General features: G+C 47.6%; 2 protein-coding genes across 23 annotated transcripts; one reads left to right on the forward strand and one right to left on the reverse strand.

The window, feature by feature from the left end:
- Positions 1 to 930: 930 nt before the first annotated feature.
- CYB561A3 (cytochrome b561 family member A3) lies at positions 931 to 10,223 on the reverse strand. Of its 19 annotated transcripts, none has more exons than XR_011423681.1 (8): positions 10,084 to 10,223; positions 7,535 to 7,642; positions 6,025 to 6,223; positions 4,676 to 4,884; positions 3,855 to 4,009; positions 2,991 to 3,147; positions 2,166 to 2,415; positions 931 to 1,747 (listed from the first exon to the last, which is right to left on the reverse strand). XR_011423681.1 is itself a non-coding variant. In XM_005598224.4 (7 exons), the coding sequence occupies exons 3-7, from the start codon at positions 6,206 to 6,208 to the stop codon at positions 1,661 to 1,663; spliced, it is 792 nt and encodes a 263-aa protein (XP_005598281.1). In that variant the 5' UTR covers positions 6,209 to 6,223; positions 7,535 to 7,642; positions 10,084 to 10,223; the 3' UTR covers positions 931 to 1,660. The 19 variants fall into 19 exon arrangements, 15 of the variants coding, with proteins under 15 accessions (XP_005598281.1, XP_070084881.1, XP_070084880.1 ...); XR_011423683.1 differs by having other exon boundaries at positions 6,025 to 6,643; XR_011423680.1 differs by having other exon boundaries at positions 9,955 to 10,164.
- Positions 10,194 to 16,519, forward strand: TMEM138 (transmembrane protein 138). 4 transcript variants are annotated; one of them, XR_011423684.1, is made up of 6 exons: positions 10,528 to 10,662; positions 12,886 to 13,153; positions 14,247 to 14,418; positions 15,082 to 15,272; positions 15,582 to 15,657; positions 15,932 to 16,519. XR_011423684.1 is itself a non-coding variant. In XM_001502070.6 (5 exons), the coding sequence occupies exons 2-5, from the start codon at positions 13,026 to 13,028 to the stop codon at positions 16,042 to 16,044; spliced, it is 489 nt and encodes a 162-aa protein (XP_001502120.1). In that variant the 5' UTR covers positions 10,194 to 10,662; positions 12,886 to 13,025; the 3' UTR covers positions 16,045 to 16,519. The 4 variants fall into 4 exon arrangements, 2 of the variants coding, with proteins under 2 accessions (XP_001502120.1, XP_005598278.1); XR_011423685.1 differs by having other exon boundaries at positions 10,581 to 10,686; XM_001502070.6 differs by lacking the exon at positions 15,082 to 15,272 and having other exon boundaries at positions 10,194 to 10,662.
- The last annotated feature ends 10,815 nt before the right edge of the window (positions 16,520 to 27,334 follow it).

Consider the following 27,334-nt stretch of genomic DNA (forward strand, 5'->3'; position numbering starts at 1 on the left):
CACCATATTCTGTGGCTCAGTGTTAGAACAGAAACTGCACCCAAGGCAGCCCCCAGGTCTCTCTAGAGCAATCACGGATGGCACCTGGGCCAGCAGGGGGGCTGCTGAGTCTGGTAGAGCGCACCCCTGGCCCACACTCAGTGCAAGGAGCAGTTAAAGGCACTGGCGTGGACTCACATAGACACAACTTTGCATCCTGGTTCTGCTTCAAACCAGCTACAGAAACTCGGTCCTATTATTTAGCACCTTGGAATCCGTGAAATCAGAATCGTACCCGTCTCGTGGGGATGTGGAAAAGGATTCAAATGAACTGACGAAGGTAGAGCCACCAGTCCAGGTGCTCACTCACTGGGAGTTACCATCATCACTAGTGTCTACACCCAACTCCTTCCAAGTCATCTGCTCCACCAGGTGGCAGCTACACACTGGGAAGGGGGTTCCCCCATCAGTTACTTTGCCCAAACTTGGCTGTAGGCCCCCTCAATCCCCTAGGCTTCTCTGCCCAGAGGCCCCTGTCCATCTGCTGCACCACAGGTCCCTAACTGCAAGGTGCAGCTATCAGTGTTCACAGATGCAGGCACCCGACAGCTGGGAGACTCACATCAGACACGGGGCCTGTGGATCCCAACTCTGCCATTTCCTGGCTGGGTGACCTCGGGTAAGTCACTTTTCCCTTTTAAGTCATACTTTTCAGATTATGAAATAAGCAGCATTTCCTTCTTTGTGAGATAACCAAGTGCTCAAAAGCCATTCACCATTAAGGACGTCCATACATACCAGGAGTCACATGCGATTCCAGAAAGACTATCACGTGGATCTTTGGTGCCTTCTGGTTTGCCCCTCCCCAGGGCTGCAAGGGTCAGAACTGCCCTGAGGCTTTTACAGGTTGCCCAGAGCTCACGGAACCACAGACATTTCAGCAGAGAGGGCTTCAATTCTTAAAAACATGTTTAATCAAAATCAAGCTTCATAAACTAGCGAACTGCCCACCCATATGGAAAGAGGGGAAAAGAGGGGAAGCTGTTCATGTGCCCAAGGTGCCCGGCAGTCATCTCAGTGGCTTTGAAGGATTCACCTACTTGGGAAGCTGAGTCATAGCCCTCCTGCCTACATCTGACCATGTGGGTTGGGGTGGACAGGTGGCCTCATCGCCACCTGCTAGGAGGAAGCACGCTCCGGACCCCAGGTGACATACTGCTTGTCATCCACGCAGAGCAGCATGGAGCCTGGGACCTGGTAGGGCTCACTTGGAGAGGCCAGGAAAAGCCACAGGGCCAACACTTAGGAGAGGAGCAAGATTCCTCCCTCCCCACCCCACTTTCTCCTCTGGGGAAGAACCAACAGCTCACACTCTGGCATAACACGCGAGACTGGGTTTGGCCAGGCAGGCAGCCATGGTGGGGACAAGTGAGGCACTTTCTCAGCAAGGAACACCTCTGAAGGTGGTCATGGCGCCCAGGGCTCTGCTGGCGACAATGCACCACAATTGGGCGGGTTCCATGCTGAGCTGGAGAGTGAAAATGAGCTGGGCTAGGGCCCTGCCAAGAGAGCAAGGTTGACTCTCCCAGCACCGGGAAGTATACAGGAAGTCGGAGGCACCCCTGCTGCTCATCCCGATTGGGACAGCTGGGGACGGGTGGTCTGTTCTTGGGAGAGCAGGTTACCAGGGCTCGCAGGGCTGCCTGACGGTGACAGGCTTGTAAGTCATAGGGAAAGACCGGGATCCAGGCCTCAGTTGTAGCAGCAGCTAGAAGAGGTAGAGCCACATGGTCACAAGGCACACAGACACCGAATGCAGCGACATGAAACAGAACAGCAAGCAGCATTCAGCTCCTCAGCTGCTCCTCTGCAGAAGGGGCCTGCCACCATTCTCCCCACCTCCTTCCATCACCTCACGGCGTTCCCACCCAGTCTCATGTCCAAGTGGGCTGGATGGAGATGACAGAGCAGACGAAGCCTGCCCCATGGCAGGCGGCCTAAAGGAAACGGACCCCCAAGGGACGCATCACCTCACTTTCCCCATCACGGATTGCACCTGGGTCCCTCTGAACTGCAGGGTTTTCTACCACATCCCTAGGGGTCTAAAGGGGAAATCAGCTTGACTTCAGACGGAGCAGAAGCGGAGGGAGCACCCAGGGAAGAAGGGCTTTGTGTAAATGGAGGACCTGAGAAGTTGATGCCAGGGAGGGGTGCAGAAGCCAAAGCCACCAAGAAAAGGGCTGGGCAGCAAGGTGGTGGAGAGAGCAGGCCCGACGCGGAGGCCAGGAGAGGTTTGGACCCGAAGCCCAAAGCAAGTCTGTTGCCGAAACCAGACGGGAGCGCCGGGTAGAGCAGAGCTTCTGAGGGGAGTCCAGACCGCACACCGACTGCTCCTGGGGGCCCCTTCCCACTTCACTCCCCAGCATGCAACAGGGGCTGGAAAGATAGGCAGAAGCACAGGTTACTGGTGTGACGTCAAACGACCCCAGACCTGCAGGCCCAAGCCACCACATCTGGCCTGATATACACCCCTCCTCGGCACATCCCTCAGGTGCCCGAGGGGCCAAGAGCAGGCCAAACCTGTTCCAAGCTCTCCACTTGTCACCCAGCACCTGCTAGATAAGCTCCCACCCCACAGACTAGGCCCAGAGCTGGAAAAGCAGAAGTTATGACACCCCCACCTCATGCTCCAGCCCTTCCTTGGGGAAGGTAAGGCCACATTTCCCCTCATGAAACCACAGGAATTTGGGGAGGGGAGTAACCCCCATCCTGTCTCAGTGGACAGGCCCCAGAGCCCCTGAGCCTGAGCTGCTGCATTTGCCGCGATGGCCAGGATGTGCTGGTTGGACAGCAGTGCCCTCCATCAGCCAGCCTCACCCCACTTTGGAGCCACTTGGTTTCCCACCCTGTTAATGGGTTGTTCTTCACGGCAAGGCCCAAGCCCTTCCTCGATGACCCTTCTCCAGACCCAGCCCTTCTCCAAGCTGGAATGGGAGAGGGGGACCCCATACCTGTCTGTCGGTCAGGATCCCTGGCTCTGGGCGCTTCCAAGAGGAAGCCAGAAGGATATAGAGCACCAGCAGCCCGAAGACCACGACCAGCATCCCCAAGCTATTGGCAAAGACGGCCTCACTGGGCAGGCTAGAGTACTTGTTGGTGTCATTTTTCCTGAAGAGGACAAAACAATGTGGGCCCTTGAGAGACTTTCCCACCTGTTTTCGCCCAGTGGGAGCCTCAGTGCCACTAAGAGAGGCTGAGAACAGCTTCCCAGGACCATCTTGGACCTGGAATCTGAATATACTTTCTAAGTCCCTGCTGCTATGACAGAAGGCTTTTTACCTGTGAAGAAACTGAAGCGCAAAGGGGTGAAATGAACTGGCCCAGCCAAGATCTAAATCCAGGTCTGACCTCAAATCTTCTCTGCTTTTCACTATAACCCCCCGCCTCCAAAGAATAGGGGACGGTAGTGGTTAGGCATGCAGGCTCTGACCCTAACTCAAATCCCAGCTCCGCCAATTACTGGCTGTGTGCCTTCAGGTAAGTTACTTAATCTCTCTGTGCCTCGGTTCCCTCATTTGTAGGTGGCAATGACAACAGTATCAATGTAGGGCCATTAGAAGATTAAATTTAAGGTGCTTAGAACAGTTTCTGACCCACAGGAGATGCTAAAGCAATCTGATGCTGGGTAAATATTTGCTGACCAATTTACTAATCTCAACCTAAAGAAAAACCAATTGCATTACCTTCCAGATCAGGAACGAGCCCAACCCCACAGACTCCCCTCCCTGGGATGGGTCTTATGATTATAAGGTGTACCTTTTGAAGACCCTGTTCTTTCCCTACCACCTTAGAATCGGGGGCCCCATTCCACTCACAAACTGAAGAAAAGCTTCTCGTTAAGGCCAGAAATAACAGACGCAATGGCCAGAGAGAGGATGGAGGCTCCAAAGAAGACGTGGATGGGTTTGAGGAGGCTGCGCAGCCACATGGACGCCCAGGGCAGCAGGAAGACGGCAAAGCCCAGGAACCACTGTGGACATGGAGAAGAAGGACCTGACTGGACCGTGTGTGAGCAACGGCACCGGGTCGTCCCACCCACCAGCGCCACCTACTGTCAGCGAATGTCACCCTTCTTTCCCAACTCGACCTTCCCAGCAGGCACGGCCCCAGCCCCACACCTAGCTTCCTCACTGTGGTCTGTCTGTTTCTCTTACACAAACAAGAACGTTACAGGAAATGCCTGGCTACAGCCCCCTCTCCCGCAGACCCAGCCATCTCGTGTCTCTGCTCCTTCCAGCCCTGGCTCATAAAACTCCTGCCTTGTATTTGTGCAGGGCTGACCTCAGAATATGGAAAGCACTTCTAGAACTGCTTCTGGTTCACAGAACAGTGGGAGTCGGGCAGGGGGGAAAGATGATGTAGGGTCAGCGTGGTACGTGCTGTGAGAAGGTTAGTGCAAAGCACTCGGGGACGGCAGATGGGCCGTGTGACGGGTAAGAGCAGGAAAGTGTGAGGACGGGAACCACCACCATCCCTTAAAGAGCCTTGAAACTGCCGAGTCTACAGGACGTGCCCTGCAAGGCCATCTCCAGGCAGTGAGCAGAGGGGATGTCTGGTGCTGATGCAAGCGAATCCCCAACTGGAGCCCATGGCTGCCATCCAGCAGTGGGGACCCAGTGGAGGACAGAGGACCCACCTGGCAGGCAAAGAGGAAGACGGTGGCGATGCCCAGCCAGCTGTGCAGGGAGTAGAGGTTGGTGATTTTGTTATGGTTGTGGAAGGAAAAGACGGCAACCAGTCCCAGCACGGTCAGGATGAAGGCCATCAGGTGCAGGGCCGCGTGGAGGAGTTTCCAGGGCAGCTTGGGCCCCACCCATGACCGGGGCAAGCGGTACACCAGCGACGCTGCAGGAGAGAGCAGTCCCAGGGCTTGGCCTCTTCCCCTCGCGCTCACCCACACATTAGGGAACCACCCAACATGATCCCACACAGCCTCCCAATGGGAAGGAGGGAAATGCTAGGATAGCGGGGTGAACTAGTCAGCATCTTCTATCCTCGCGTTATTTTGGGATAACAGACAGCCATGAAGCAGGGAGAGAAAGGACAGCGAGAAAAAGGGAGGAACAGGTTTCCTGGAACTGCCATGCCATCATCACAATAATAAATGCAGCCTGTCTGCAGTTCTGCATGTTAAAAAGCAATGCCAGCTTCGTTATTTCATCACCCTGAATTCTCACAACTGAGCTGAGTTGCCAAGAACACAGACTTGAAGGTTAGCTAACCTAGGTCCAAATCCTGGCTCTGCCTCACAGCTATTCAGCATCTTCTTCCTAGGTCTCAGTTTCTTCATCTGTAAAATGGGGATAGCAACAGAGCCCACCCCACCAGCTTCTTGTAGGAACAAAATGGGATGACGCATCTGAACTACACAGGGCAAGCTGCTATTATCCGTGTCATCGTCATCCCCATTTTACAAATGGGGAAAGTGAGGCTTGCCTGGGACCCGAGGCCCAGCTCCAAATGCATGGGGCAAAAATGGGTCCAGCAAGAGTAAGCAGATCCCTCATTTAAGGACCTGACTATGCCATGAGGGGCTTCCACTTCCCGCTCCCTAGAGCCAGGGCGGGCAAACTACAGCTCACAGGCAAATCCAGCCCGCTGACTATTTTTCTAAATAAAGTTTTATTGGAACACAGCCACACATGTGTTTTCATGTCATCTGTGGCTACTTCACAATCCAATAGCAGACCTGAGTAGTGGCAGTGCGATCACATGGCTTGCAAAGCCTAAAATATTTACTATCTCACCCTTTGCAGAAAAAGTTTGCCAACTCGTGCCCTTGACCATCTGCTAAGGCGCCCTTTCGGATACCCCCATTCTCACTACTTCTTCCTCCAAGTGACACCTGGGCCTAGAGACAGCCCAAAACACCCCACCCCCACAGCCCCAAACCCAGCAGTGACAAAGGCCAGCCCTAGACAGGGGGAGCTCTGCCCCGTCCAGGCCCTTGCCACAGCACATCTCCCAAAATGACCTCGTACTCACCAGCACTATAGATCACCACCATGCCAGCAACCATGAGCACCGGGTGCCAGTTGAACATGAGCACGCTGCCATCCCAGGCAAAGCCACCACGCCAGTACTGCACCCAATAGATGGTGAGGAGGATGCACATGGAGCCCAGGGACCCCAGCACCAGGCAGGACAGGTAAAACTGTCCCACAGCCATTCTGCTCAAGCGCTCCTAGAAGAAGCGGAAGTCACACATCCCTGCTGGCTCAGGTGCGCCCTGCACACCAGCTAAAGGAAGTAACACTGACGTCGCTGTTGGCCCAAGGGATGGACACTTCTTGCTTCCGTTGCCCTGCCATCATCCTGGGCACCACCCCATGAGGCCTCGGTGGATGGGTGGGCCTGACCTCTGAGTATGGACAGTGAGTGAGGCCCCACCCAGCACATGACAGCACACAGTCCAGCCAGCTTGGGCCTGGGGCTGGGCCCGAACAGGGGCCTCCTCTGCTGTGGCTGGATGCCAAGGCTCTGGGCCCACGGCCCTGAGATTAGTCTGCCGTCACAGGACCAGAGGGTAAAGAATTACCCTCTAGAAAGGAAGGGACAGGAATCAGAATCCAGGCTAGGTCACACAAATGCCAGGCCCTCGGTTCTAAAAGAAAGAGGCAAAAATCACAATCTCCAAGACGCAAATACACTACTCTTAGGCCAGCCGGGAGGAAGTCCTATGGGCTCCCACTTCTACAGGAGAGTTCTTCCCCAGATGGTGAACTCTAGGGGGCTAAGCCTCCCACTGGGGAGGTCAGACCAGGCCTTCGCTCTGGAGTCCCCACACTCCACACCTTGAGTTGGGCGATAGCCCTCAGCTTCTGCTTTCTCTTCCTCTGGGGAAAGTCCAGAGGAGAAAAGAGGAAGCAAGAACTCATGGTCTAGAAAGCAAGAGTTTATTTTGAGATTTCCATGTGTACTTGATAAACTCAGAAGCCAACTCTGGTTTCGGGCATGGTGAACGCCTAGGCTCCTGAGCAGCTGCTCTTAAGAGCCAGGCAAGGGCCAGCCTGGTAGCGCAGTGGTTAAGTGCACACGTTTGGCTTCGGTGGCCCAAGGTTCGCCAGTTCGGATCCTGAGTGGGGACATGGCACTGCTTGTCAAAAGCCATGCTGTGGTAGGCGTCCCACATATAAAGGAGAGGAAGATGGGCATGGATGTTAGCTCAGGGCCACTCTTCCTCAGCAAAAAGAGGAGGATTGGCAGTAGTTACCTCAGGGCTAATCTTCCAAAAAAAAAAAAAAGCCAAGCAAGAGGTTGTGAGGGCTAGCAGGCCTGTGCACAAAGCCACAGGGCTGCCCTGCTTTCAGCTAACGTGTAGGCGGCCTGGCCCAGCTCTCAAGGCAGTCACCCTGTCCCATGGACTCACACCAAGAAGGTGACACTGTGGCTTCCCGCAGTTGAGGTCCCTCAATCTGAACTAGCTAACAGAGAGAAGAGGAGGCCCCTAAGATAGCCAGGAACTCCCAAGGAGAGAAAAGACTTGATTCCTCACCTTTAGACCTAGTGGCAAGCCAAGAGGGTGGTGTCCTGGGCTCCAATTCTTATGAATGGAGGCAGCTCGAGCAAATCACTTAACACATGTAGGTCTCAGTCTTCTCATCTGAAAGAAAAGCATGATAATAAGGACATAATTTACTGAAAGCCAGCTCTGAGCAGACACTACACTAGAACCTTATGCACATGATCCCATTTACACACATGATCCTCTTGACAGCTCTGTGAGCAGTTATCAAGCCCATTTCATAGATGAGGAAACTGAGGCTCAGAAAGATTAAGTACCTAGCATTAGGAGCCAGCAAATGGGCAGAAAGTTTCAAATCTCATCTGTTTGGCTTTGAGGCCCATGTTTTTTCCTTGACTACAGGTTGTCAGAAGGTCAAACAGTGAGAAAATGCATGTAAGGACATGTGAGAGTCAAGTATTATACTTTTCTTAGTATTGTCACAGCATTTCATCCTAACTACTAACAAAACCTGAAGCTCATGGCCCCTGTGCCTGCCCAGGCTTCTCAGTGGCCCTGATTCCATGCCATGCCAGCTCTCTCCGTGCCAGGTTAACCAGAAACAGATGCTGAGGTCTCACAAGGTGATCCAAGTTGGCGGCAATCTCTAAGAAAGGAAGATCTGAGGGCTGGGGGAAAAGACAAGCTTCTGTGAGGCTGCAAGCACATCATGCCACCAGCTTCCTAGAAATTTTTGACTCATGACTCAACTACTGAGCTCAGAGATTTGCTACCTAGCCTCAGAGCTGTCCCCTTAGTTCCTGCAAGAGCAGAGGAAGTTTCAGGCCACCAGATGTTGTCACCCAGCAGTGACGTGTTTAAGTCAGCTTGAAGGAGCCCTTGGTCAGCAGGCTCCATCCATCGGACAACATCTACTTTCACGACTTTTTTTCCTTTGTAAAATGAAAACAGAAAAGTCAACATGATCCCAAACGGACTGTATCTACTACCCTAGAAGTCAGACACAGCCGGGCTGGGGACTCCTGATTATTGCTCTGGGACAGACCTGGAAGACACAATGGGGATCTTTCCTGACAGAGGGCTGCGGTGTTATACTGCTCAGTACACAGATGAGCCCTCCCTCTGCCTGAAAGAGAGCACAACAGGAGAGAAAAAGGAAGAATGCACTGAAGACTGCAACCCAAACGCGGAGAATATTCTCTCACTTATTCAAAGAGAGCAGGTGGGGCTGTGATTTCCAGATGCACTCCCCCCGGTTTGGTCTCCTACTCTGCCCTCACTAGGTAGAGCCCCATTCGAAGGCAGAAGTCTGCAGACACTTGTGGCAAGGGCCAGAATGGTAAATATTTTAGGCTCTGCAGGCCATACGGACTCTGTCACAACTATGTCATCAACTCTGCCGATGTTGTACAAGAGCAGTCAGAGACAACACCTTCACATGTGGACATGGCTGTGTTCCCAAAAATCTTTATTTACGGACACTGGAGTTTCAGTTTCATATTATTTGCACATATCACAGAATATTATCCTTTCCATTTTTCTCATTTAAAAATGTAAAAACCCTTCAGGTGGGCCAGATTTGTTGTGTAGGTCATAGTTTGTTGACACTACTCTCCAGTCTAATACTCTTCTCAGTCCCTTGGCAGAAAGGATTGCACTAAAACAGATCAGGCCCAGGGTAGGAAACGGGTATTTCCCGTTCAGCCCTTGGTCTTATGAATAGGCTCTATTCCAAACTCTTACCATAGTACGTTTATAATTTAGAACTACAGATAGATGAAGGGACAGAAAGTCATTGTGCTGCTCCCCCTTCCCAGATGGATGATAGGGGCTTTAGGAATGCTGAGAACCAGACTTAGGGTTCAAGTTCTAAACTCTTAGCTTACAGATCAAAAACACTGTGGCCCAAAGAAGCAAAGTGACTTGGCCAAGGTGAGTGACACAGCTGATACAGGAATCCAAGTTCACTCCCCCTCAGCTCCAGGACTCCTCGGGTAGCTTCCGGAAAGTCAGGACTCAGGAGTGAGGCCCTACTCAGTCAGGAGTGGATAAGGCCCTCCTTAGGACCAGAGAGATTACAGACCCCCTTGGGATTGCGCTCTGGTCTGGCTCAGGTGTCCAGGGAACCGTTCCAGAAACCCGGAGACCAATCTCTGACTCCTCTGCTGGAAACCCGGGGATCGATCCCTGACTGGGCTGGGACCCCTTGGTCCCAGCTAATCTTGGGTGGAAATTCAGGCGAGGGGCTCCGCCTGCTGACTGCGACTTCCGAAGAGCTTTCGTGCCTTTACAACCACTACCTGTGGGAAGAAGGGCACGGAGAACGGTGTCCATTTCCTAAAAGACGAAAGTGAGGCCGAGCGAGGGGTCGCGACAGCGCGAAGCGAGGTATTAGCGGAGCCAGCACTCGAACCCAGGTCCCTGAGCTCCCAGCCCGGGCTCTTTCTCACCCCCAAACCACAGTGGGACGCAGCCGGGCTGGGGACTCCGAGACCCGCCTTTCGCCACCCGGCCGGCGTCGCAGCTCCCCAGGCTCCTGGGAGGTGGAATCAGGGTCTCACTGGGACGCTCGCACACACCTGGCACCGCCGCCCTGCAGCCCAGCGGCAGAGGTCCGCTCGCCCTCTTATAGGCTCGCGGCACTTCCGGTCGCGCGCGCGGCCGTCTGGGAAATGAAGTCCGGAGCCGCGGGGTCACCAGCTTCCAGCGCTCCAAGGTGCCGACCCCAACTCCAGCTCCTCCTCGGGAGTTTCTTCTCCAAGCCCAGGGTTCCAGGGACGAGGGACGCCGTCACGGGGCGACCCTGTCCCTCGCCCCCCATCCGGTGGGAGCGGAAATGTTCGGGCCGACGAGAAGCCTCTTGCCAGGGGCTGGCGCTCGGCACGGCCGCGCGCAGGGAGGACGAGAGGCTTTGCTCAGTGGTTGGGAGGGCCGGGAGCAGGGCACGGCGACGCTGGGACGGCCAGCAGAGGGGCGGGCCCGGGAAGGAGGGGGCCCAAACATGGCGGCCGGGCCGGCCAGAGAGCCGGAGAGAAAGCCAGGACCGGCGGTAGCCCGGCGTAGGCGGAGCCCGCGGCCGCCATGTACTTCCGGAATTTGAAACCCGTTTCCGGAAGTCAGGACGGGGTCCCCATGACGACCGACGTTGGCGCTGGCAGGTGAGAGTGCTGGATGGGGAGCAGGTAAAGCGACCAGAAGACGGAATTTTTGTTGTTGTCGTTTGGGTTTGGGTTTTTTGCCAAAGCAGCCCCATTTTAAAGTAGCTAGGGAAGGGTGGGGAAACCTGCTCTGGGGACAAAGGGGACGCGGCAGCAGCGGTGGACGGACTGTGAAGACCGCTTCGTTACCTTGCGAATCACCGCTGCCCTAAACCGGAGGAGATGGTCCTCCTTCCCGTGGCCAGGGCGGGGGGCCGTTCCAGATAACGGATCCCCACAGCAGCCCTCTGGTGGCCTGTGAGGTGGTGGGTAAGGGCACGGGCTAGTGTCACACCTAGTTGTGAATCCTGGCTCTGCTCACCTGCGAGCTGGAGGAATGACTTGAACTCTGACCTCGTGTCGTTGCCTATAGAATTAGGATGAATGACTTGAACTCTGACCTTGGGTCCTTGCCTGTAGAATGGGGATCATTCTTTCCCACCTTGCAGAGTAGTTGTGAGGATTAAAGGAATTATCTTGGTTGACAGGTTTAGCATGATGCTGATATGTAGGTGATAGCTCATTAATATTCGTTACATTTAATTAATATTCGTAAAGTTAATAGTATTTAATGAATGAGGAAACTCGGGCTCAGAGAAACTACATTTATACATCCTGTAAGGTGGGACTTCTCCACCAGGTGAGGTGGGCGAGGTTCCTTAACCTCTCAGCGCCTCTGTGTAAAATGGGGATTAGGGGCTGGCCGGTGACCAAGTGGTTAAGTTGATGCGCTCTGCTTCGGTGACCCGGGGTGGTTGCGATCCTGGCGCAGACCTACATACCACTCATCAAACCATGCTGTGGTGGCGGCCCACATAGAATTAGAATGACCTACAACTAGGATATACAACTGCGTACTGGGGCTTTGGGAAGAAAAAAAAAAGAGGAAGATTGGCAACAAATCTTCACTCAGAGCCAATCTTCCACACCAAAAAAAAAGGAAATAAATGCAGGTATCTACCAGTTATACTATTAAAAAAAAATAAAGTGGAAATTATTTGCATAATAAGACTACTTCTCGAGATGGGTGTGGGATTAAATAAGGTAATAAATATGAAAAGAGTTTGTAAATTGTAAAACATTTTACAGATGTTAATTTAACTTCTCTCTTCTAAGACTTCATAGCATTTTGAAATTTGCTTATAGATTTGATCCAGCTGGAGAGTTACAGGACACCCCCTGAGAGCAACTTCTGGGTCTTGGAATATATGAAATGAAAGGCCTGGTGCTACTATGTTGCTACAATAACACTAAACATAAAGTTTTGCAGGAGAGCACTATTTCCTCTTAGCTTTATCTGCCTACACCACTTCTCACTTCTTTTTTTTTTTTTGAGGAAGATTAGCCCTGAGCTAACATCAGCCACCAATGCTCTTCTTTTTGCTGAGGAAGACTGGCCCTGAGCTAACATCTGTGCCCATCTTCCTCTACTTTATATGTGGGACGCCTGCCACAGCATTGCTTGACAAGTGGTGCCATGTCCGCACCCGGGATCCGAACCAGCGAACCCCGGGCCACCAAAGTGAAACATGCACACTTAACTTCTGCGCCACCGCGCCAGCCCCCACTTCTCACTTCTGTGCCAACATTTTTTCCATCTAGTTATGCATCAGCCTATCAGTTATGTGAAAGGCAGCCTTGTGCAGTAGTTAAGAGCAGACTCTGGCCCCAGGCTGCCTGGATCTGAATCCCAGCTCTGCCACTTACTGGCAGTGTGACCTTGGACAAAGTATTTTACCTCTCTGGGCCTCAGTGGTCCCATCTGTAAAATGGGGAGAGTAATAGTGTACCTTCTGTCTCATGGGATTATTGTGATTTAATTAAAGGTAGTACTTAGAATAGTCCCGGGCACTTTGTAAGTGTTATGGAAAAGTATACTGCTGCAATTAGTATTAGAATTAGTATTATTACATGACCAGTCAGTCAGTCTTTGTAGTACCCCTGGATTCCTTTGGACTCAAACATAGTTAGAAAGAGTTCCTCATTTAGAAGGTTCCAGGCACGGAGAAAGGTTTGAGAGTAAGGGTCCCTCGGAGGAGTGACTAGTTGGTTTTTTGTTGTTGTTGGGTTTGTTCACTGCTGTATCCCAAGCACCTAGAATGGTGCCTGGCACATAGTAGGTCCTTAGTAAATATTTACTGTATTAATGAATTTCTAACCTCACCTCTCTTTTTTCCTCCACAGGCTGTTGTCTTAGAGCAAGGGAAACAGCTCTGATTCTGAGGAACCAGACGCTTCTTCCTCAGTGCTGGGGAGAAAGCCAGGAGCCGTTGTGTGGGGAAGTATGGAATGTGCCCTTGGGGGCCCAAGAGAGCAGCAGGAAGATGCTCCAGACCAGTAACTACAGCCTGGTGCTCTCCCTGCAGTTCCTGCTGCTGTCCTATGACCTCTTTGTCAATTCCTTCTCGGAGCTCCTGCGGATGGCTCCTGTCATCCAGCTCGTGCTCTTCATGTGAGTTCAGTGGGTGGGGCGGCGCAGCTGCACCCAAGCAGTTCGAAGGCCCTGACCGTTGTGATTTAGCATTTTAAAGTTGTTAACAGAGAAACATCAGGGAGAACAAAATCGTACGTTATCCCGGGTACTCCATGGTACAGACATGTCACAGGTCCTGTTTTTATATACTTCTGACAAAGATTTGGGATATGGGGAGCAGTGCACATTGAAAATGAGGGTCAGGCTGTGGCCCCTGTCATTTTCTCCATCTGCGAGTTGAAATGTTGTCTTACTGTGCCGTGAAAGAGGACCACAAAATGGCAGGTTAAAAGGGAAATCATATTAATAATATATGTGAATCCCATAAGTGGAAACTGTTGGCATTTTTCCTCCACAGTGATTTATAGACTCCGTGAGGCACGTTCGAAACTGAAAACTACAGTCTTAAACATGATCTTCCTTCATTCAATAAGTATTCGTTGGCCTGCCAGACAGTGTTCTATTTGGACTTCTAAGACCAGGTGTAGTCTAGGCCTGACAAGCTCCTGCTCTCATGGGGTTTTCATTCTAGTGGAGAGAGACAACAAATATATTAAAAAAAAAAAAAGATAATTTTATAAGTGGATATAAAGCGGGTGGGGAGGGGATGGCTACATTAGGTACCAGGGTTAAAGAAAAATTTTTCTGAAAAGGGGACATTTGAAATTGAATGGCACCAAGGCACCAGCCATGCAAAGATCAGGGCAAGTGTGTTGCTGTCTTGCTACATGTAAACGTCTCATAGGACCAGATTTTTTGACAGACGACGCTAGCATTTTCTGACGTAGGGTAGAAACTAGCCTCTCCTCACAAGTGCCCGGGAGGTTTGTTGAGTTAAGAGTGTGAGAGCAGGAAGGCCTTGCATGTGGACTGCAACTCAACTGGTGGGGCCAGCAGGTAGTTTAAGCTTCATGTCGTTTGGGTCCCAAAGCCCATGGGGAGATTGGGGGGGATTCAGAGGACTGTATCACAGGGAAGGACAGATCTCATAGTGTCCCTTAGGACTGAGGGCCGGCTCTTGTGTCCTCACACAGGCCTCCATTTGGCTGTACTTTGTTTTATATGTCTGCAGCATCCAGGATATTGCAGTCCTCTTCAACATCATCATCATTTTCCTCATGTTCTTCAACACCTTCGTCTTCCAGGCTGGCCTGGTCAACCTCCTGTTCCATAAGTTCAAAGGGACCATCATCCTGACAGGCGTGTACTTCGCCCTCAGCATCTCCCTTCATGTCTGGGTCATGGTAAGAATGGAACCCTGAATTTCTGAATCCTTAAATGGCTAGGAATATCTTTTCTCTGGGAATCCAGCCTCATTCTTTTATATCTCACAGAATCCCTGATAGGCAACAGGTGAAATGAATGTGGTCCGGCCTGGAGCTAGGCATGTGAGAGTTTCATAAGGCACTTTTGCGCAACCTAATGTGTTGAAGAACAGCCTTATCCAAGAGTTGAGGGACACTTCTGGAACATTCAGTTCACCTTTGCCCCAAACAGGCCTGCCAGGGCTAAAACAGAAAGTTGACTCTGTTTCATCATTAGCTGTTCGGGCAGGTGGGTGTTGATACAGGGTATTCTTAGGCACCAGGGTCCTATGGGAAATGGACAAGCAAGAGTGCTGTTTGCCCTCAGTGCCTCCTGCCCTCTGCTGCATCCCCATCACTGACACTAGAAGAGCCAGCCTCCAGGATGCCTCCCTTTGTTCTGACATAGGCCTCAGAGCAAATCTAGTTTTCACGGTTTCAGATTTCTGCTTCACAAATTCTTCCGTCTCTTTGGGTATCCCACGTGCTTCTCATGTACTCATTTTGATGGAACACATTAAAACCTCAGGTTCTCTAGTGACTTCTGTACAAAAGCCACCTTCTCAGACTGAACTTCGTTAGGTTGCCCGTGTGATTCCACAGAGAGAAGCGGAGCCCACAGGAAAGAAGCAGAGCGGTGCCGAAGTCTCTAGGTGCTTCCTGAAGAGGATTGGCTTTGCTCTGGCCCCTGGAGCCAAAATAGGTCCCGGCTTTGTACTAAGAAGCTGCTAATCTGCTTAAACCCTGAGTGCACCCACCTTTATCTGGCAGGAGCTGAGCCTGAGATTTTCAAGGCAAGACAGTGACCCGCTGAACCCCTGAGATAATATATGTCATTTCTCCTTGGCAAAGGCTATGAAGTGAAAGGGAATAAATAGCTTAGTGCAAACTTCCTCAGGGTTAAAAGGAGATTTCCTTTGCAGCAAAAAAAAAAAGGGAGTTTGAGGGTCCTTTGAGAAACACTCCTTAGGGTCTTGGAAAGAAAGAAGGAGGGTGAGAGTAGTCGATTTTAAACCAAGTGGTATCTCTGCAGCTAACCAAGTTGGAGATGTTAGGGCCTCATCTGCCATTAACCTTTCCCTGTCTACTCCTGTCTCCTTCAGAACTTACGCTGGAAAAACTCCAAACGCTTTGTCTGGACAGATGGACTTCAAACGCTATTTGTATTCCAGAGACTAGGTAAGGAGCGGAACAACGTCAGGCCTCACTTTGATCCCACCTATGGCTCTGGCAGTGAGGGCCTTCATCCTGGCCGCCCAGCCCAGCACAGCTGGTGTGGGATGGTTGGGACAGCCTCGCCAAGAACAGGAGAGACTCCTGCCCTCTGTCCTTGCTGGGAGTCACTGGGAAGGCATGAGCCAGGGCCCCTCTCAGCCTTGTTAGGTTCTGGCCTTACCCCGAAACCAATACTCAGGAGCGTCCCTGAGGCTGCTTTTGTGCTTATTACCTGCAGCGGCAGTGTTATACTGTTACTTCTACAAACGGACAGCTGTGAGACTGGGCGATCCTCGCTTCTACCAGGACTCTCTATGGCTGCGCAAGGAGTTCCTGCAAGTCCGACGGTGACCGCTTCTTATCACACTGATGGATGGCGTTCCTTCCTGACGGAAGCCACGTCTGCAGTTCTGAAGGGGGAGTGGTTGGCCCGCTGCATCCGGAAGCAGCTTGACTTTTCCAGGACAGGCTCAGGCCCGTTGTGTTCAGCAGTCAAGAGGGAAGATCTCCCTCTTGTGAATTACAGTGTTCCCCACTACAGACGCCAGTGTATCCTCCCCCTGCCTCAGTGTTGACCCTTCCTGCCCCCACCGTTCCTCACAGAAGGCTCTGTGGCTCTTATCCTTGGGAAGCTTTGTGCTTAGCCTGGCACAGCCCGAGCTCCCAGCCCCCACTTCCCTTGCACCACACACTAATGACTGAAGGATGCAAAGAGGGATATTTCTGTGCTCCTGGCTGGTCACAGCTTAGACATAGAGATTTTATACCCAAGGCACATTTTTTACATTTTATAAATAGGAAATAAATTCAATTGTTTTTCCATAAATGGTGGAGTCTGTCCGTCTAGATAGATCTCTTCATGGGTAAGAGGCATGCCAAGTCCTAACCTCAGCATCCACTTGACCCAGTGGGCAGAGTGAGCCACAGAGCAAATACAGGTATTTATTGAGTCCCTTTATGAGTACACGGTATTTTTGCAGAAATTTAAGATATCATCTGATGCCCCACCCCCACCCCTGGAGTTACAGATTTCTGTGCTTCGTTCAGACTCTCTCCTCATCAGAGGCCTAAACTACCCTCAGAAGAATAAAAAATGTTCCTTAGCCTATTTTGGCAAAGGGAATTTTTAAAATTCATGTGACCATAGCACCAGTTTTCTGTTGCCAGAATAATGTGTCACAAGCACCATGAAACTTCAGTGGCATGCAACAGTTACGTGGCTCTTGAGTCTTGGGCTCAGCTGACTGCGGCTGGGTTCGGGTAGTGTGCTTGCTCGTGTGTCTGTGTCAGCTGTGGACTGGCCAGGCAGCTGCAACGATCTTAGGATCCCTGGCTGCTGGCTGACCTCAGCTGGCCTCAGCTGGAATGACTGGGCTGTTCTGCTCTGGTTCACATGACCCATCCTCCAGAGGATAGCCTGGGTCTGTTCACATGACAGTGGCAGAGGAGCAGGAGAACAAGCCCCAGTGTGCAATGCCATTTCAAGACTCTGCTTGTATTGTGTCTCTCAGACTCCCAGTGGTCAAAGCAAGTCATATGATTGAGCCCACAGTTGCCTGGCAAAACGCATGGATACAGGGAGGGCCATTCAGTCAGTCTACCACACCAGGAAGTCGCTCTGTGAAACTTGTTATTCAATGCACAGGCATTGGCAAACTTCTGCTGTGCAGGGCCACTTAGTAAGTATGTCAGATTTTGAGGGCCAGTGTCTCTTGCAACGTGAAAGCAGTCATACATGACAGGTAAACCAATGAACACAGCCGTGTTCCCGTAAAACTATTTAAGGACACTGAAATTTGAATTTCACATCATTTTCATATGTCACAAAGTATTTTTCTTTTGATTTTTTTCAACCACTTAGGAATGTAAATTTCTTCTTAGCTTGACGACTGTACAAGAACAAACTAGATCTGCCCCCAGGCCGTATGCTGATCCCTGGTTTAGAAGCTTAGAATAAAGTTTTGGGGAAAGAGAGACTATAAGTTATCAGCTGTGCCGTCAAGATTTTAACAGATACTACAAAGAAAGGTACAGTGTTCAGACAAATCGTCTAAGGCCCCATATCCTCTGATCAGAACAAGTGATCTAAAAAGTCCTGATGAAGTCACCATCTACACGCACTGTCATCTGTAAAAAAATGACAATAGCCCTATTTTGAATCTTTTCATAAAAGCTCTTACGGAATATTGTAATCCCCTTTGTTCATTACAATCTTTGAAAGATAGGCAATTTTCTGTGCCACCAAATGAATCAGGGCTAGATTGTTCTCTGTGGTCTTTGAAGCTAGTGAGTACAACCAAATGCCTGTTTGAGGAATCACTCACAATATTTATGGCACTTTGTGGCCCTCTGAGTCCCTGGAATGAGTATGTGTGTGTATATATATGTTTATTTTCCTTAACAGTCAATACATTCACGTGGTACAAAATTCAAGTTATAAAAAGGTGTATGCGGTTAATCTTCCCACGGCCGCATCTCAGCCACTGACTTCCTTCTCCCTTCCCTCCTTGACAATCTGCATTTACTCATATATTTGTTAGAAACAAGGTAACATTTCAGAAACATTTTTACATAGAAAAGATTGCCATGATCCTACCCCAATCATTTATTTCAAATCCCTCACAGTAAGTGTATATATTTTATACACAGTTGTGATTATGGGGAATGTGCCATAAAATACTTTGCTTTCTTTTTTTCACTTGGCAGTAGGAATATGTTTTTATGATACCGTGTAAATTGACTCCTTGGGGAAAGTCAGCTTTCAAAGTTCAGAGGAAGGAAACGAACACTTTAAAAGTGCTTAGAGACTTTTACTTTTAGTAGGCTAGAGTTATTTCTGGCTGATCAATGCTCCAGTCAGGAACTAAAAAAAACAGATAAAATATAGAAATTGTCTTTTTAGGGGCTGGCCCCGTGGCCGAGTGGTTTGAGTTCACGCACTCCGCTTCAGCGGCCCAGCGTTTCACCGGTTCGAATCCTCGGCGTGCACATGCCACCGCTCATCAAGCCATGCTGAGGCGGCATCCCACATGCCACAAGTAGAAGGACCCACATCTAAAAATACACAACTATGTACCAGGGGGGCTTTGGGGAGAAAAAGGAAAAACAAAATCTTTAAAAAAAAAAAAAAAAAGAAATTGTCTTTTTAAAAGGCCTCAGAGAATTGCTGAAGTAGAGAGGATTGGAGGGCCTAAAATTCTAAAGTAGGGAGAATCATAGGGAAGTGAGCTGACAATCTACAGCAGGATTTCCCTGGGGGCATTTGCTGATTCTAAATTTGAGCAAGAGGCTAAGAATCCAAACATTGCCCAGACAGACGGTTGCAGCCAGGGAACAGAGAAGCCAGCTGAGCTCAGTGTCTTATAATGCTGGAGCGACAAAGTTGGGGACTGGAAGAGGCTTAAAAATACAACACATTTTTTTCTCAAGATATTTACCAAGTTCTGAAGCTGTATAGGGCCGGCAGCTATAAAAAGCTAAGCCTCAAACTTCTGAAAAGCAGAATAGAATTTTTGGCAGGCTTATGGTGCTGATGACTAGCATTCAGGACCCACTCAGGGGAGGAAACTGGTAAACACACAGGGCTTTCAGTGAAAGCTCCTTACTAGGAACAAGAGGATACAGGTAGGCTTATCAAAATTGCAGTGCAGCCTCCAACTATATAGACCCTGAGTGGATTAAGGTGATCAGCCCCCATTCTATCTGCCTAGCAGAGGAAAGAGTGAAGGAAAAAACATCTAGAGACACTAACTTTTTTGTTTTTTTTTGATGAAGATTAGCCCTGAGCTAACTATTGCCAATCCTCCTCTTTTGGCTGAGGAAGACTGGCCCTGAGCTAACATCCACACCCATCTTCGTCTGCTTTATATGTGGGATGCCTACCACAGCATGGCTTTTGCCAAGCGATGCCATGTCTGCAACCGGGATCTGAACCGGCGAACCCCGGGCCTCTGAGAAACAGAACATGCAAACTTAATCGCTGCACCACCGGGCCGGCTCCAAACACTGTAACTTTTTATACATAATTTCTGGGTCTAATAAAAATTACTAGCAAGTCAAGAGATAGGACCATATTATTTAAAATCAGGGTAAAAGTAGAAAATATAAACAGGTGATTTAAATATTGGAGAAAGCAGACAAGGAGTTTAAACTATGATTGATAAAAAATAGAGGGAAATATGGAGCAAATAGATAAAATATTTACACTATACCTAGGGACTTCTAATAATGGCTGAGTAAGATTCTATTGGGATGACCACTCCACAAACAACTGTAAAATCTGGACATAATACAAAAACAGCTACTTGAAGACACTAAAGAATGAAGGGAGGCAGAATGTTTGATGAGGAGTCCACATTCAAAAATGGAGGCTTAGGCCAGAAGTTCCCTATTTTTGCTGTTTGTAACTTGGTAGCAAGCAAAGTGGTATGTATAATATGCTGGTGGAAAATCCCAGTGCCACAGTACTGAGCTAAGGCAACTGAAGCCACTGGAGAGAAAGCGGGAATCTCAGAAGGGAAAGAGCCACAGAGGGAGGAATCCCCAAATTCTGTCTGCCCACATCTCTGCCCAAGCTCTGGGCCACACATCCACAATTCAGACTCAAGGCAGCCAGAAGATCTAAACTGAGATTGGAGCGGCCACCCAGTAAGTGTGGTTTGCAGTGTGTATCTAACAAAGTTAATTGCCTGACAAAATAAAAGAACCATCACTCTTTGGAGACAAATAATAGAAACCAAAGTCTCCACAATTTAACGTTCAGTACTGACACCAACACTGAGATGATCCAGATACTGGAATTAACGGATGATATTAAAGCAGCAATGAAAATATGTTCTCAGTGAATAAAAAGAAGGCAATCTCAGCATGGAAACAAATGATTTTTGAAAAACAAATCCCAAAAGTAAAAATTACGACAACTGACAATTTTTCAATTAAATGGATGGATTTAACAGCAAAAGACAAAACAGGATAAGTCAATGAACTAGAAGATAGACCAATAGAAATTACCCAGGCAGGGGAGAACAGAGGGAAAAAAAGATTAAAAAAAAAAAGTCTCACAGACTAGTTAGATAATATCTAACTATTGTAATTGGAGTCCTAGAAGGCAAAGAGAAGGCACAGAGCAGAAAAATATATATTAGCCAAAAATTTCCTAAATTTGATCAAAGGCAGAAATCTACAGATTTAAGATACTCCGCAAACCCACCTTGATAAACACTGGAAGGCCACACCTAGGTACGTCATAGTCAAATTATTGAAAGCTGAAGATGAGGAGCAAATCTTGAAAGCAGCAAGAGAAGAACGACACCACATACAGAGGAACAACGATTAACTGCTGACTTCTCACCAGAAATCAGAGACAGAAGAGAGTGTAACAACATCTCGAAAATGCTGAAGGAAAAAGACCAACTCAGAATTCTATATTCACCAAAAATATAGTTCAAGAATGAAGTTGAAATCAATACATTTTCTGATAAAAGAAAACTAAGAGAATTAGTTGCCAACAATCCTGCACTGTAAGAAACACTGAAGGAGATCTTTGGTTTGAAGGGAAGCAGTAACAAATGGAAACTCAGAGCCTCACAAAGGAATGGAGCACATCAGAAATAATATCTGGGTAAATATAAAGACTATTTTTTTTTCTGAGGAAGATTAGCCCTGAGCTAACTACTGCCAATCCTCCTCTTTTTGCTGAGGAAGACTGGCCCTGAGCTAACATGTGTGGCCATCTTCCTCTACTTTATATGTGGGATGCCTACCACAGCATGGCTTGCCGAGTGGTGCCATGTCCGCACCCGCGATCCGAACCAGTGAACCCCGGGCCGCTGAGAAGCAGAATGTGTGCAATTAACCGCTGTGCCACCGGGCCAGCCCCAAGACTATTTTTAATTTTTTCTTTTTTCCTATTTTTTTATAATTCATATGAATGTAGAATGCTAATTTTTGTCAAGTACACAGAACATTGACCCAGTATATACCATATGCTGGGCTATAAAATAATTCTCAATAAATTTAAAAGAATAAATTTAAATAAATTTAAAAGGATAAAGAGTATGTTCTTTGACAATAATGGAATTGAGTTAGACATCAGTAACAATAAGATAGCTAGGTGGGTCAGTCTAGGTCCAATCAGGAGACAGAAACCACATAGTAATTTAAATATGGCAAGTTTAATATAAAGAATCATTAAATTATGGTAAGAGAGGAACTATAAAGATTTAAAGAGAACTCTAAAAGGGTACCTGAGGGCTGAGGGTATCCAAGGAAGGACAAACTTGATAGGGTCCCCCACCCCCTAGGCTGGGGTTCAGACCTCACTGCAGCCCACTGGGTGGTGGATAAGTTCACTGGTTTGCCCAGGCCAGAGTTGGTTCACGGTTGCCAAGCAAGAAACAGCCCTCCAGGAGGCAGGCAAGCTGAGGCTGGTGGGCAGGTATGCAGGGAGCTTAAGGACACCACCTGCAGGCTGGTACCAGGTCCAGCGCACACAGTATGTACATTGGGAAGATCCCAGGAAACAACCCTCTGGGGCACAGGTGAGCCAAGGCTGTTGGGCAGGCACACCAAAAGAGTTGGGATGCATGATGTCCCCACAGCCTGTGGAGGACCATGGGAATCAACCCTCTGGGGAGGAGAGCTGAGATTGGTGAGCAGATAGATGAAGGGAGTTGGGGCACTGCTGTGGGTACGTAGTGTCCTTCTCTGGACGGCTTTGGGAAAACCTGTCCAGGGCATAGGTAAACAAGGCGAGAGGGCAAGTGCACAGAGTTAGGGAGTTGCCATGGGTTCAAAGCCTGGAGTATGCTGTATCCTTGACAGGAGGGCCACAGCAAAGTGGTCACTAGACCTGGCCCAGGTCTGCGAGGTTGCTGAGGGAGTGCCTGCTCTTGGCATGCAGCTGCCACAGAGTACCACCCGATGTCCCTGTGCACACGCACTGATGAGAGACCATGGCACAGGAGCAAAGAAAAGCAAACCAGAGCCCACTGGAGCCAGGAAGACAAGCCCTTTTCTTCCCTCAGTGTTCCTCCAGTGCCCTCTGCTGACAAAGCTTACCATCGTGCTCACCATAAGGGAGAAATGTATAGAGTCCAGTCCATAATCGCAGAACTGGTACTGAAGGGTGAATCTGGGGCTGAGGGGCAATATAGTGATAACTGCCACACTAAGAAACCACTAAATATTTGGAAATTAAATAATACACTTGTAAATAATCCATGGATCAAGGAAGAAATCAGAAGGGAACTTATGAAGTACTTTGGACTGAATAATAATGAAAATAACACTAAAATGCCTTTAAAATGCAGCTTTTATTAGAAAAGAAAAAATATCTAAAATCAGTTGTCTAAGTTTTCATATTAAACTTGAAAAAGAGCAAATTAAACCCAAAGTAAGTGGAAAGAAAAATAAGGATAAGAAATAAAGAGAACATGGATAAATAATACAGAAAAACATATGAAGCAAAAAGTTAATTCTTTGAAAAGTTAATTGATAAATCTTTAGTTAGACTGATCAAGAAAAAGAGAAGACATGAATTACCAATATTAAGAATAAAAGGGGATGTTCCTATAGATCCTACATATATTCAAAAGATCATAAGGGTATTTACAGACAACTTTGTGTCAATAAATTTGACAAATGTTATGAAGTGAACAAATTCATCAAACGACACAAATCACAACAATGGCCCAAGAAAAAAGAGAAATTGAATTTATAATTAAAAGTCTTCCCACAGAGAAAACTTAAGGTACAGATGACCTCATTGGTGAATTTATCAGACATTTAAAGAAGAAATAATATCAATCCTACACAAACTCTTTCAGAAAATAGAAGAGGAGAAACATTTCTCAACTCAAATCATTTTATGATACCCTGATACCAAAACAGACAAATATATCACACGGAAAGAAGACTATAGACCAATATACCTCATGAACATAAGAGCAAAAATTCTTTAAAAATTAGCAATATAGGGACCGGCCCCGTGGCCGCTTCGGCAGCCCAGGGTTTCGCAGGTTCGGATCCTGGGCGCGGACATGGCACTGCTCATCAGGCCATGCTGAGGTGGTGTCCCACATGCCACAGCTAGAAGGACCTACAACTAAAATACACAACTATGTACTGGGGGGCTTTGGGGAGAAAAAGGAAAAATAAAATCTTTAAACAAATATTTAAAAATTAGCAATATAAAAAGGATAATACATCATGACCAAGTGAAATTTATCCCAGGAATGTGAGGTTGGTTTAACATCTAAAAATCAATGAGCGGGGGCTGGCCCTGTGGCCAAGTAGTTAAGTTCGTGTGCTCCGCTTCAGTGGCCCAGGGTTTTGCCAGTTCAGATCCTGGGCATGGACATGGCACCACTCATCAGGCCATGCTGAGGCCGCGTCCCACACAGCACAACCAGAGGTACTCACAACTAGGATATACAACTATGTACTGAGGGGCTCTGAGGAGAAGAAACAAAATCAATGAGCATAATTCATACAATCAATAGAATAAAGGGGGAAAAGCATTTGATCATTAAATAGTTGTAGTTGTGACAAAATTTAACACCCATTCATGATAAAAATTGCCTTCAAACTAAGAATAGAAGGGAATTTCTACCTGTTAAAGGGCATCTCTGAAATACCTACAATTGACATTATACTCTATGGTAACAGACTGAATAGTTTCTAAAATCAGAGAAAAGTCACAGATATCCTCTTACACTACTTCTATTCAAAACTGTACTAGATGGCCCGGCCAGAGCAACTAGGGAAGGAAAAAGAAATAAAAGGCATACATATTAGAGAGGAAGAGGTAAAACTGTCCTTATTTGAAAATGATAACTATGAACATTAACAAATCCTAAAGAATCTACAAAAAGTCATTAGAACTAATAAATGAATTTGATTTAGCAGGGCACAGGATTCAAAGATGCAGCTAAATTAGTGTGTAGAGGAGAACTGATAGCCTTAAAAACAAATATTAGCAAAGAAGAAAGGCTGAAAACGTAAGATACATGTTTCCATCTCAAAAAGAACACCAAGTGAAACCTGAAGTATTTTCAGGAGGAAGGAAATGATTAAGATCAGAAATCTACAAAGTAGAAAAGAAATATAAAGTGAAGAAAAATAAAGTCAAAAGGCGATTCTTTAGAAAGATTATTAAAATTGATAAACACTTATCAAAAATAATCAAGATTAAAAAATTTAAAATATTAGGAACATTGGGGCCGGCCCGGTGGCACAGTGGTTAAGTGCGCACATTCCACTTCGGCGGCCTCAGGTTCGCTGGTTCAGATCCCAGGTGCAGACATGGCACCACTTGGCAAGCCATGCTGTGGCAGGCATCCCACATGTAAAAAGTGGAGGAAGATGAGCATGGATGTTAGCTCAGTGCCAGTCTTCCTCAGCAAAAAGAGGGGGATTGGCGGCTTATGTTAGCCCAGGGCTAATCTTCCTCAAAAATAAAAAAAACAGGAACAAAAAGGGGACATCACTACAGATACTACAGGCATTAAAAAATATAAGGATGTGTCCCATTCGCAGCAACATGGATGGACCTTGAGGGTATTATGTTAAGCGAAATAAGCCAGACAGAGAAAGACGAACTCTATATGACTCCACTCATGGGTGGAAGTTAACATATAGACAAGGAGAACTGATCGGTGGTTACCAGGGAAAAGGGGGGGATGGGGGGAGGGCACAAAGGGTGAAGTGGTGTACCCACAACATGACTAACAATAATGTACAACTGAAATCTCACAAGGTTGTAATCTATCATAATCTTAATAAAAAAAAATATGAGGATGTCATGAAAAACTTCACACCAATACACTGGAAAACTTATTAAAAAATGGGCAAATTTACCCAAACATTACTCAAGGAGTGGAAAATCTGAGTTGTCCCATATATATTAAAGAAACTTAGGGGCCGGCACCATGGCCAAGTGGTTAGGTTTGCAACTCTGCTTCAGCAGGCCAGGGTTTTGCTGGTTCGAATCCTGGGTGCAGACATGGCACCACTCATCAGGCCATGCTGAGGCAGCGTCCCACATGCCACAACTAGGAGGACCCACAATTAAAAATACACAGCTATGTACCAGGGGGCTTTGGGAGAAAAAGGAAAAATAAAATCTTAAAAAAAAAAAAAGGATACATCTGACTACATGCAAAAAATGTTCAAAAAAAAAAAATTTAGTTATTTTAAAATTTCCCACAAAGAAAATTCCAGGTTTAGATGGCTTCGTTAGTGAATTCTTCTGAAGAATAAATAAACCCATTTTACACAATCTTTTCTAGGTAATAGAAAAAGAAGAAACCCTTCTCACTTCGTTTCATGAAGCCAACTTAACCTTGATACCCAACTTGACAACGTCTTTTACAAGAAAGTAAAATACAGACCAATCTCTCTCATAACATATGTAAAAACTTAAGCAAAATATTAGCAAATGAAATTCAGTGATATATAAAAAGGGTACTATATCTGTCAAGGGTCCCCAAGATCACCCCAAGGTTCGATAATTTACTAGGAGGACTCACAGGTCTCAGCATTCAGTCCTACTCATGGCTATGATTTATTACAATGAGAGGATCAAAACAAAGTCAGCAAAAGGAAAAAATGCATGGGGTGAAGTCTAGAGGAAACCAGGAGAAAGCTTCCAAGAACCCTCTCCAGTGGAATCACACAAGATGTACCTAATTCCTCCAGGAACAAGTTCTGACAACATGTGTGAAATGCAGCTCATTAGAGACTCAGTATCCAAGGTTCTTATTGGACGCAGGCAACATAGGCATCCTCTGCTCAGCATGTACCAAAATCCCAGACTCCCAGAAGGAAGCAGGTGTTCAGCATAAACCACATGGTTTGTACAAACAGTCTAGGCATAGCAAGCCACTTTGGGTTGGTGGAAATCCTTCTGACATCCAAGTTCCCAGACACCAGCCAAGGGCCAACCCTGGAAGTAGGACTTCCTAAGGATAGCAGTCTCAGGCCTGCTACGTCGACTCTTCTCTGCACAATATCATAACCAAATACATTTCTTTCCAGGAAGGCATGTTCGGTTATACCTTTGAAAATCAATGTAATTCATTACATTAGCAGAACAAAGGGGGGAAATCATATGATTATCTCAATGCAGAGAAAGTATTCAATAAAATGCATTATAAACCTTCCAGCAAATTAGGAGAAGAAGGAACTTTCTGATAAAGGAGTATCTGCAAAAAAATCTATGTTTAACATATTAATGGTGACATATTAAACACTGCCCCCTGATGTTAGGAAAAAGACAAGGATACTCATCATCACCACTTCTATTCAACATTATACTGGAATGCCTAGCCAGTGCAATAAGGTAAGAAAAAGAAATTGAAGGTATAGGGATTGAAAAGGAAGAAGTAAAAATGTCTTTATTTTCTGATGATGTGATATTATGTACATTAAAATCCAAATCATGAAAGCCTATTGGAAATAGCTGGTTTAGCAGTGTCACTGGAGGTTGGGAGACGCAGTCTGCCTTTGGCCCTAGCATCCCTGCATGTTCTTGCTGCACATGCCAAACTGAAAGGCCTAACTGTCCCCTGATACTGAGCACGCAGGCAATTAAGTAGGTCAAGGCCACCTCCGTGTGACTGTAGTGTAATTGCTCCCTCCC

Source organism: Equus caballus, chromosome 12 (genome assembly GCF_041296265.1).
Source record: "Equus caballus isolate H_3958 breed thoroughbred chromosome 12, TB-T2T, whole genome shotgun sequence".
In the NCBI taxonomy this organism is placed as follows: Eukaryota; Metazoa; Chordata; class Mammalia; order Perissodactyla; family Equidae; genus Equus; species Equus caballus.

Excerpts from the sequence above, each read along its gene's own strand:
- CYB561A3 (XM_005598224.4), bottom strand. The coding sequence starts at position 6,208 with ATGGCTGTGGGACAGTTTTACCTGTCCTGCCTGGTGCTGGGGTCCCTG. Across the intron at positions 4,885-6,024 it reads GGTGGTGATCTATAGTGCTG|CGTCGCTGGTGTACCGCTTG; the intron begins GTGAGTACGAGG and ends TCTCTCCTGCAG. Across the intron at positions 1,748-2,990 it reads GGATCCTGACCGACAGACAG|CTGCTGCTACAACTGAGGCC; the intron begins GTATGGGGTCCC and ends TACCTCTTCTAG.
- TMEM138 (XM_001502070.6), top strand. The coding sequence starts at position 13,026 with ATGCTCCAGACCAGTAACTACAGCCTGGTGCTCTCCCTGCAGTTCCTG. Across the intron at positions 14,419-15,581 it reads CCCTTCATGTCTGGGTCATG|AACTTACGCTGGAAAAACTC; the intron begins GTAAGAATGGAA and ends TGTCTCCTTCAG. Across the intron at positions 15,658-15,931 it reads ATTTGTATTCCAGAGACTAG|CGGCAGTGTTATACTGTTAC; the intron begins GTAAGGAGCGGA and ends TATTACCTGCAG.